Source organism: Euprymna scolopes, chromosome 22, assembly GCF_053919585.1.
Source record: "Euprymna scolopes isolate OS-2025 chromosome 22, ASM5391958v1, whole genome shotgun sequence".
NCBI classification, from domain to species: domain Eukaryota; kingdom Metazoa; phylum Mollusca; class Cephalopoda; order Sepiida; family Sepiolidae; genus Euprymna; species Euprymna scolopes.
In genome coordinates, this window is record NC_136503.1 from 84,398,980 (window position 1) to 84,411,086 (window position 12,107).

General features: G+C 32.4%; 1 protein-coding gene across 2 annotated transcripts in view; it reads left to right on the plus strand.

The window, feature by feature from the left end:
- Positions 1 to 12,107, plus strand: part of LOC145243530 (nucleoporin NUP42-like) — a 34,977-nt gene that overhangs the window by 3,229 nt on the left and 19,641 nt on the right. For both annotated transcript variants that reach the window (XM_080106501.1, XM_080106500.1), the window contains exon 2: positions 10,124 to 10,328. In XM_080106501.1, the coding sequence (XP_079962627.1) occupies positions 10,124 to 10,328 (205 nt within the window). The remainder of the gene's footprint in view (positions 1 to 10,123; positions 10,329 to 12,107) is intronic.

Consider the following 12,107-nt stretch of genomic DNA (forward strand, 5'->3'; position numbering starts at 1 on the left):
AGGGAGACTTCCACAACAACGGTGGGTTTTCGGTGGCTGGGACAGAAATGATAAAATTGGCTTTTTAGTTTTTGTTGATGATCGTTCAGCCGAAACGTTGACACCACTTATTAAAAAATTTATCAAGCCGGGTACAATTATATACTCGGATTGCTGGAGAGCGTATGCATCGATAACAGCAATTAACGTCAATCCGCCATATCAACATCAACAGGTGAATCACCAACAAAACTTTGTGGATCCACTCACCGGGGTTCACACAAATAACATAGAATGTTTTTGGAAAAATGCTAAAAGGAGATTCAAAACAATGATGGGCGTACAGTCAACCACGATGGAATCCCATTTGGATGAATTCATATTGGCGGGAAATTTATGGCAAAAGCGCAAAAGAAGCTTTCGACAATATTTTAAAACATCTATCAGAGTGGTACGTCGTGTGAAATACTCCTTGGTCGTTGAGTTTCATGGCGACCAGCAGAAAAACAGTTAAAGTAAACATTTACCCATAATTTATTTTTCCAATTTTGTTTGTAAATAAATATTGTAGTTAAAAAAGATTATAAAAAAATTGTTTAGTTACTTTTCTTTTTAGTTTATTTTAATTTTATAATTTATAAATTTTGAATGGTGCGAAAATAACATTGATTAAATAAACAAACGTATGTAAATGTAGGGTTTGTATTACTGTACACATAGATTCGAAAAAGTTGTCAAAAAACAAATATATAACAAATAAATGTTATCAAAGGCAAGATAATTTACTTTTCTACCAAACTGGATATATTTTTCGTGTTTTTATTCAATGTAACATATTTATTTAGCTCGAAACCCATAAAGTGTTTACCGATGTATTGGAACATTCAAGATGGCGTCTTATTCTCTCTTTAACACGTTAAGTGTGGGAAAAGATGTTATAAATAAAAAACCGGATAAAATACTGTTAAAAACTCGCTCAATATATGTTACCGTGACATAGGTTGACATATATTCGGCGGGTTTTTAATAGTATTTTGTATAGGTTTTATTTATAACACCTTTTTCCATACTTACGGTGTTAAAGAGGGTGTGAGACGCCATCTTGAATTTTCGAATACATCGGTAAAGACTGTTTTTCGAGCTGAATAAATATGTTACATTGAATAAAAACACAAAAAATATATCCAGTTTGGCAGAAAAGTAAATTATCTTGCCTTTGATAACATTTATCTGTTATATATTTGTTTTTTGACAACTTTTTCGAATCTATGTGTACAGTAATACAAACCCTAAATGTATTATTCTATCACCATTTTGTGGTACTAGTGCACTTATTGATCCGTGCTGAAATAACGTTATTATTTAAAAAGCCATTCTTAACACGGGGAGGGTGTTTTGTACCTATTCTCTACTTTAACCTTACAATTGAATAAAAAAACATTAAACTTTAAGCTTAGAAATACGATTTAAAATATAGCGCGGATCATAAGTGCACTAGCACCCATTTTCTTATTAATAAATGTTTAGTAATTATTTTTCTTTTAATATTCATAAACAGTAAAAACGTCGTCATTTAAAAAGAAAATGCTATTTAAAAAAGAAAATAACATTGATTAAACGTAAGTAAATTTATTATTCTATCATCATTTTGTAAGTAAATTTCAAGAACCGCCGACAGATGTCGTTTGTCAGCCAAAGAACCGGGGTCGATAACTATTGTTGTAATGAAAAATAAGTTTCATTCAACACACAAAACTAAAAACACATAGAAATGAAAAAAGTTGGGAAATTATTTTAATATTCATTTTAAGAAAATGCTATTAAAAAAGAAAAAGTCGATAAAAGTGACGCATAAACAGTAAAACGTAGTCATTTAAAACAAAAGAAAAAGTCGATAAAAGTGACACAAACAGTAAAACAGTAAAAAAAAAAAAAAAGATATTATTAATAAATGTGTAGTAATGTCTTTTATTTCAATATTCAATATAAGAATTATTTCAATATTTCATATATATAATATTTCAATATAAGAAAAGAAAAAGTCGATAAAATTGACACATAAACAGTAAAAAAAAAAAGATATTAATAAATGTGTAGTAATGTTTTATTTCAATATTCATAAACATTAACGTTGTCATTTAAAAAGAGTAAAAAAAAAGTTTAAAAAAGTCGATAAAAGTGATTAAAAGTGAGATATTATTAATAAATGTGTAGTAATGTCTTTTATTTCAATATTCATAAACAGTAAAACAATGTCGATAAAAAGTGTTGTTACTATGACAACTAAAACATGTCCTTTGCGCCTGCGCGGGGAGAAGTCATTGTTTTTTGAGGGTGTTCGGCAGGGAACTCTTACCGCGACCAGTACCCAGAGTGGTAGTGGTAGTACCTGTTAGGGTCCCAACTATGGGTTAAATAGAAACTGACTTAAAAAAAACAAACAAATATACTCTATTAAAAAATTGTTCTTCAAAATCACTGGATTCGGCATTAAATAACCTGAAAAGGGTTGATATTCTGTAAAACAAACAATATTTAGAAAGCCATTTTTAACATGGGGTGGGTGTTTTGTACCTATTTCTGTACTTTAACCTTACAATTAAATAAAAACATATCATTAAATTTTAATTGGTACTCATGCAGAGAGTGATCCGTGCTGAAATAATAACGTTATTATTTAAAAAGCCATTCTTAACATGGGGAGGGGAGGGTGTTTTGTACCTACTCTTTACTTTAACCTTACAATTGAATAAAAAAAAATCATAAAACTTTAATTAAACGTGGAAATACGATTTTGAAAATAGCACGGATCACTCTCTGCATTAGCACCTTTCAATTAATTGTGAAAATACTATTTAAAAAAATAGCGCGGATCAATAAGTGCACTAGTACCAAAAATTGTCATCTTTAAATTGAGCTTTTCATATTTTTGATATGCCGTTTTTATTATCTTGTTCATCTTTTTGTTTTGATTTCGAATCGTGTGGCTATTTTTTTAATTAATTAATGAGCGTCTTTGGAGCACAGTCGATAAAAACAAAGACAATATTTTTATTACGAGTCGCAAAACATGGAAAGAAAAATAATATATGCATTTGCTAAAATAAACAAAAAAAAAAAAGTGGACTGACTATTTATTTGTTTATTGTGATTCAACTAATGAGTATATATGCCTTAAAGCCTTATATATAGGCACCGCCAAAACTGGGGGGGGGGGCAGGCAAGTACTTTTTGACGCACCGTCTTTTTAAAAATCTACTAAAAATCAGATAATTATCCAATCAATACAAAACTTTCAGCGATTATTAAGAGAAGAATGGACTTTATGACAGTGTACTTATTTTTCATAAACAATATTTATATATATATTTTGTTTTTGCTTACAACCCCCCCCCCTTGTTTTGAGGTGGTTCTAAATATGCTTAAAATAATCATCTGAAACTGAACAAAACATATTGTGTTGTTGTAAGGGACGGGATTATAGATTAAAAAAAAAAAAAACTTGTTTGCATACCTTATTTTGATGTCTGAATATCAGAACTTCGATTGTGTTTAATTATCCCGCTTTTGAGTTTTGAAGTGTGAAATTCGGTGAATATGTTAAGTAAAATAATTAATTTAAGTTAAGCAAAACAAAAAAAATTTTTTTTTTAATATTTATACGAAAAAAGCCATTTTAAAATCTTTGATAAATAAATTAACAATTTCTTTTTAGCGAGCCGAATAATGCATGACCATTATTAAACAGGGCATGCTTTGAAGAATCGATACAAAAAAAAAAAATTCGATAAATATTGTGCCCTTTGTGTTAAAAATATCATTTTTTCGATCCAGTTTGGAAACGTTTGCCGCCTTTCGACTACGGTGGACCAAACACGCTGAAATAATTTTTTTTATTCTGCTTTAAATTGCCCCCCTCCCCATTTTGGAGAGCCTGACCCCCACACACATACACATTAAAAACCAAACTCCTACAAATGGTCACCCATCTGGTACTGGCCAGCCTCAGCGTTAATAATACATTGAAATTTTCGTCACTGAAAAATAAGTTTTTTTATTTGGCTTTTTGGTCTTCCGTAGTTTGCTTTTTATCAAGTACAACTGTAAACAGAGTAATTAAATTGACTAGAAGTAACTGGTTGCCTATATGAATAAGTGGAATTATTTGAAATCCAGGCACTTATATTATAATATTTTAATAATTTTTGGCGGTGCCTACTTATATATATATACTAGCGAGGGGTACCCCGCGTTGCCTGGGTGTTTATAGGTGTGTGTGCTTTTGGGTAAATGAAAACAAAAATCGTTGGTTGTTTTTGAAAAAAAACGAATCCTTGATGCGCAGTTGGAAAATAATAAAGTGTAAAAAAGAAAAAAAAAGTGCGACGTTTAATGGCAGGTGCCCATTTTTGACGAGTTAATGACGTCAACTTTGAGTGCGGGACAGTGTTTTATTTACCGCGAGTCTGTTTGCTTCTTTTTTTTATATGAAAAAGCTTAATGCACATGTGGCGATCAAAAATTGTTGAATATTTATCTTTTCAAAATTGGGCAAATTAAATAGACAGGCGACCCCAGTTGTTAACTTGTAGATATTATCATTTAAGCACGATATAAAAACTTTTAAGAAGTTGTGAGGCGACCGATTGGTTCTCGGAAAAAAGCCTTTCTTGGACACACACGAAAACGCACACACACATACAAATATTTTTGCTTTTATATTTATACTAGCAGGGGTACCCGGCGTTGCCCAGGTGTTTGGAGGTGTGTGTGATCGGGCGGGGGTGGGGGTGTTAATGAAAACCTAAGAATGAACGCGAGGGGGTACCTAGGCAGTGGGTGGGGGTGGGGGTGAGGTAATCAAAAGAATAAAACACAAAAAAAACTAACGTAAGGCAAACGAACGATGTGTAATGTAAAAATCGAAAAAATAAAAAAGAAAACAGAAAAACGAACGTTAAAACTAAAGCAGGGGGGTACCCAGTGTTGCCCGAGTGTTTGTAGGTGTGTGTGGTTGTTAATGAAAAGCTAAGAATAATCGAAGTAAAAAAAGAAAACAGAAAGCAGGGGGTACCTGGGGGTGGGGTAATCAAAACATCGAAAAAAAAAACTAACGTAAGGCAAACGAACGATGTTAAATGTAAAAATCGAAAACAGAAAAATGAACGTTAAAACTGCTTTAAAAAACATGTGAAAAATGGCTTAAATAAGCCTGTTTCGATATTAAAATTTAAAAAATTGGTGGGTACCCGGGTGTTTTTGGGTGTCGGTGGGGGATGTTAATGAAAACCTAAGAATAAGCGAAGTAAAAACAAAAACAGAAAAACGAACGTTACGTGAAAAATGCCCCCCCCCCCCCAAAAAAAAAACAAAAAAACCAAAAAAACATGTCCTAACAAGCCAGCTTTTAGTTTTGCTGCTTTGGGATGAATTTTGCTTTTTTTTTTTTTTTTTTTTTTGCTTTGGTGTCTTTCCTGTGGCCTTGCCAGGATACTAATATATTGTATGATTTTTATTTATTAATACAAACATTGTCTACATATATGCAAATATTTTTTAGTTGCGATTTCTTTTGAAATCCATCGTCATGAAGCAAATATTTAGGTACCTCCAACGTGCGCCACAGATTTAACCCCTCCACCATATGTAACACGATGTAACTAATTTATTATCCTAACTTTGGTACCACTTACAAAAAGAGGCTTCAAATAAACTGCTAATATTTTTAAACAAATTTTTTACAACGTACAAAAATAATGAAAATATGAGACTAAAATCATATTTACATTATCGACGCTTTAAAACGTTTCTATGCAGTGAAGGTGTAAACACACCTATGTTTAAAAAATCTAGCAAAAATCAACTAATGGTCAGATTTTTATGAAATTTTCGATACTTTTTGAATTAGCTTGCATATTAAAAGTAGGTTTTGATAAATATATGAGGGAAAATATTTTGTTAGGTGTTAAATAACCTGAAAATGGTTGATATGCCGTAAAACAAAAACAATTAACCAACCTCCCCCCTCTATATTTCATGTTACAAAAATTAAACAAAATAAATTTAGGTCCATAAAAATGGCAACATTTTATAAAGCTGAAGTGTTTAAATAATTTAAAATATTGCAAAGAAAAGGAAAAATGACTGCTCAAAAGAGAGGGAGATCTGTGTGCACTTACCTTGCTTACTAACAAAAAAAAGAAGGAGTATTGTTGCCTTATCAGCAGTTTTAAATCTGTTTTTCCAGATCATGTGATAGTTAATCACGTGACTCTTTACTTATAAAGAGGAGGTAATCTCACTCCTTGGAATCTTTTTTTGGATACCAGTTGTGTTCTCCAACATTGGGAAGTTATTCTGTACATACGACTTCTTGCCTGGCGAGATACGTTAACAAATTGTCACGCCGTAGAAGGGGGCAATTCTCTGCAACACAAGATAGGTGCACATTGCTTCCTTTTCTCAACTGAGCAGTCATCAATTCTTTTGTTTGAGAAATTTAATTTTTTCACATACTTGCGGAAGAAACCGTTTTTTAACATGGAGAGTAACACGGCAGATTTGCACAAGAGAATTTCTCTCGTATGAACCCAAATCAGAACGATTTTGGATGAACTCTCTCAAAAATCATTCTCTGCACTGCAAAATCTGTTGTTGAGTATTTGACAAAGGTAGACGTGTCAGTAAAATTTAATTTAAATCTCCTGATGAGAAGGACTGGGTGCAAATTGAGAAGGAACCTTTTGTGCATACCCTGAGATTCCAAAGAGAACTGGAGAGTCTTGAGCTAAATTCCTTCCTGCGGCTGCCGTGTCTCTAAGTCTTGCTCCCAGTTTCCCAGAAGTTGGAAAAGATGTGTCCTCATTTACCATGAAGACACCTCAGATTCAAATTACTGGACCTCCCAGAATAGCTAAGGACCCAATAATCAAAAAAAAAAAAAAACTAAAAATATACTAACATGTTAACTGCCTTATATGCATACCTTTATATTTTTTTTGTTTTCCTTCATTTTCTTTTTTCCCTTTTTTTTGAGGGGGGGGGGATTGTGTGAAGAAAACGAAAAATGATTACTCAAAAGAGAGGGAGATCTGTGTGCACTTACCTTGCTTACTAACAACAACAACAACAACAACAACAAAAAGAGTATCATTAGTTTTAAAAGCTTTTTCACACACACACACACACACACACACACACACACACACACACACACACACACACACACACACACATATATAAAACCATTACAAAATTTACTTACCTTGCAGTTGTAAATAAAAAATGGACATAAAATCAATATTATTATGTTAAAAAAAAATCAACACTTTTTCTCAATAATATAATTATTTGAATTACAAAAAAAAAAAAACAGAACTCTAAAAAATAATTAATTTTAAAAAGATTTAAATGATATTAAATTCCAATATTTCGTGATATGAACTTTTAAACAATTTTTTATTAAAGGTTTCAATATTAAAAAAATTTATTCATATAACAGAATATATGATTAGTGGTAATGTTGAATTAGGAAATCCAGCAATAACCTCAAAAAAAATAAATTTTTTTTCAATTGAAGTATACCCTACTCATCGGGACAACAGCAAATTAATTGTTAGGGGTAGAAATTGAGTATAACTTGATTAATTAAAGAGACAGCTCAACAGGAACTTGTTCAAATTCGACTCGAAGACGACCATGTTGTAGTCAGCTGGAAAGCAGGCCAACGGGACAGAGTTCCACAGGTGGGAAGTTCTAGGAAAGAAGCTTTGTTCATGAAATCTGAGCTTAGATTTAGGCACAAAAAGAGACGGGGGGAAAATCTTTAATAGTGGTTGTAACTAGACAAGTGTTTTTTGTAAAAGTTTGGCAAGAGGGAACCATAAAGCTCAGACAAGCAATTGCCATGAAATAATGATAAAGCAGAGACTAGCTGGCAACATCTCTTTTGTGGGGAAAGAGGTTGCAAAGCCTGTGAAGGCAAAATAGGGAGCTCTGAGCAGCTCCTGCCCAGATGTGATAACAGTACTCCATTCTAGAAGATACTTAGCTCTTGTACAGGGTAGGTAGAGGATTGCATCAGCAGTGAGATATCTACTGGCGCAATAGAATGAGGCAACCATTTTTCCAGCAATCTTGGCAACAGATTTGATGTACATGTTCCATTTTAGATCAAGAGTAAAGGTCAGTCCCAGAAGCTTGCCAAAACATTGTGCTTCCCCAAAATGAGAGCCATTCATTTCTGTTGGGGTTAGATGGAGATCAGAGTGTTGATGATGGAAAGAGAGAAGCTTTTAGATGCATTAAAATTAACCAGTCACCTTTTTCCCCATTGCACCATGTGCTCAAGGTCAGAAGAGAGAGAATCAGAAATTTCATAAAAATTATATTAATATTTGATTTGAATTTTCATTAATTTTTATTCCCTTTGCCTGAAACTGAGTTAAACTAGATATAGTGTTACAGAGAGAGAGAGAGAGAGAGAGAGAGAGAGAGAGGTGAGTAAACGTGGAGGTAGACACGTTTACCAGAACCGAAGGTCAGCTGACCAGATTACGTATGAGTGACGTGGTCAGGTTGGCTAGATCTGTGAGATTTGATTTGAGCTTTGAAGAAGACGGACGCCTTTCCGATGTCTCCCCCTCTTAACTGGGGAGGGGGGGGGGGAGATAAACGCTGACGTGTGTAGAAGAAGAACCCCCACACAGGCCGATTTCACTTCCACCTTCTGCAGGACCTCTGGGGAAAGTGAAATAAAAACTATAAAACCCATTCATCGTCTTGGAGTGATAAATCTTCGTCAAACAGGTATCAAGTCTCCCTCCAGGATGAGAAATTTCCAGATGGTCCAACATCAAAGAAGCAGAGGTAGGTTCTGAAATTACATGTCACACACACGATTCCCTTTATGATAATCAAACACGCAACCCTTTATATTAGAGACAATCATACGCACACGGAATCCTTCTTTTGATGTTATACACCAAACGTAAATGGTGCACTCCGATGAAGAACCCTATGTAACAATAGCCCACATTACCCAACTTTATGCCTAGTAGCTGTGTTCCAAAATCTATATTGATTCCTGGTGGTACTATGCGATCTGGAAATATTGGTTTCCTGACCTAAAATGCAGAAAATATTGATGTTATTGTTCTTTTTTCCTTTACTTTTGCAAAATTCAATCACGTTCTGCAGATTTATAACCAAAAGCAATAATCCTCTACAAAACAACCAAAGTAAACACTAAAAACCTTTTTCCAAAATGGTTGAATTTAGCATTAAATAACTCAAAAATTGTTGATATGCTGTGAAACAAAAATAATTAACTAATTTTTTTTTATTTATCTATTTTTTTAGAGATTAGATAAAACTTAGGAACATCACGATAGTTAACCAATACAGACCTCTGAAAATGTAACAGTGATACATGCTCATAATAATCAGTTAATTAATTTCTGGACATACAATTATAAACACGTTTCTAAATTTTCAAGATGAGGATTATTTGTATTATTTAGTGAAATTCAGTTGTAAAAGTTACACTTTTGGGGTCCTCAGTGCGGGCAACGCTCAAAATATAATTGCGAATTACTTGAGACTTCTATCCAGTCATGGCTGATAAAGCAAGAACATGCTACCCACATGGATTACATAAAGGGGTTCTGTTTGAAATTGTGAGTTTGACAAGATACATCTGAAGAAAGTTAGATGAAATAACACTCAATAATTTCCCTGACTCTTTATCTGTGCCTACACCCAAACATAGATTCCATGAATAAAGCTTCTTTCTTAGAACTGCATACCTGTGGAACTCTGTTCTGTTTTCCTGCTTTCCAACTGACTACAATATGGTTGTCTTCAAGTCCAATGTGAACAAGTTCTTGATGAGCCATTCTCTTAAGTAATCCAATTTACCAAATTCTCACTGCTAAGGATTACTACGACATTTTCTCATTGACTACTGTACACTTATTAACCCTTATCCTCGAGTGGCCACCAGGCCTTGAGAAATGGTGACTCTTTTGTAAAAAAGAAAAAATATCCGAATGACATGAACTATATACACATACCTGATTTTATATAAAAATAACAATGTAATAATTTGAATATTAAACCGTTAAACTGATTTTGTTTTTTCTAGGTAATGCACAGCGTCATCTGAACTTTAGTAATTTTGGCCAGAATAACAGCAGCCAAAGTGCCGGCGGATTTCAGTCAAATGCTCGACAAGGACAACCACAACAGAACAAATACAAATGGACGGCGCCACAAGTGGCATTTGGTGGCAACAACAACTCTACCTCAGCCCAGCAACAGCAACAGTCGATGTCACCACAAGAAATTATGTAATTATTTCTTTAAGTTTTTTTTATAATGCAAATGCTGTATAGAATGGCCATCTTTATGTAAAGAAAAAATTTTTTTTTGTTTTCAAGACTTTTTTCTCTTTACTAACGATACAAATTGTGTATTCTCTTTTTTTTTTTTTTTTCTAATCCAAAAAAAAGCAAATTTTCATTTAAATCATTAGAACCTCCCATGCTTTTTGGTTGAAATCTGCTTATTTTTAAATAAGAAAAAGACAATTTTTGCTAAATTGCAAGAGCCTTACCTCCTTATTTTTTTTTTTTTTTGTCACTTTTTGGCTGGATTTTATTTTTCTTTCTCTTTTCACTTCGTCTCCTTTCCATCTTTTTTTGCTTTGCCTTCCCTTTCCCTCTTATGACAGTTTTCTTTGAAAACTGGAAATGTTCATTATAACCAAAAAGTTGAACAAATAAAAAATCTTTACAGATGTAATGACATTTTGTGGCAAATGAAAATTAATCATCATGAAAACAATAATAGAATAAACTTCAACATTGGGAAAAATCCCATTATCTCTCGAAAAATGTAGAAAAATGACAGTTCAACCTTGACTGTTCAGTAGCAGACATATGGAAACTTATAATGTGATTCATAGTAAAAATTAAGTAGACTTTTCTTTTAATAGGAAATCAATAAAAAAAAAATCTCAGTAAACGAAGTCTGATAATAGGTTTAAAATTGAATTCAATAAAGCTTTCAACTTGGAATTTTATTATAAAAAATAAAGCTTTATATTAATCATACTATATTAAAAAGTAACCCTTTTTTCTTTAAGATATCATTGTTTTTATATGATATAGACCAACAATATATATATATATATATATATATATATTATGTGCATTAAGTTGAAAAACACCCACAAAAAAATTAAGTACTTATCCAGTTTAAAACCCAAACTCTAACAACTTCACATTGGCATTTTCTGGGAGGTTACATAAGCACCCAGAAGATGCTGAAGCAATTCGCTAATCAGCTTTCATTATTTAAAATTGTTGTCATTCTAATAGTCTTCTTTGCCAGAATAATTATTTTTGAAAAGAAACGGAAGCAAATTACACTATTTTAGTATGAAGAACATGCTGCAAGGAAAAAGAATATATTGCTAGTTGGAATAAAATATTTACTTGTCAGATGCATTGCTATTTAAGTCTAACATGCAAAATCAAACAAGATAATGTGATTTACTAGATTTCATAGGGTTTTCCAAACTAATATTAGATAATCAAATGTTGGACGGTGAAGAACATAGTTAATTTTGCAATATGACTGACTATTCACAACTCGAGTCGTCTTTGCAGTCAAGTCAAGGCCATCCCTATAACAGGCCATGCAACTTTTTATTTTTTTCATGAGGTGATGTGCATTTTCTTAGATAATTAATATAGAAGTTAAAATAAGAAGCAAATTTCGTCCGTTAAGATTAGTTTGATGTCTTTATATGTTCTCCATTTCAAATAAGAATCAGAATGAATAGATTTTATAAATTTAACCATTATTGAGAAATTCCTACAAATGAAGAGATAGGCACCTTTTGAATTATCAAGGACAGATGCATAAAAATGGTATTTCTTAAATAAACAATATAAAAAGAAAACCTTAAACATGAAACTTTTACAACATATATAAAACTAACTAGTAGTGATGGGACTATTCCAATATTTTTCCTGATTCCGTACTAAATTCCTGATTCCGATACAAATTCCAATTCCAATTCTTTGTAAATTTCTAAATATTTAACTATATAGTTATATATA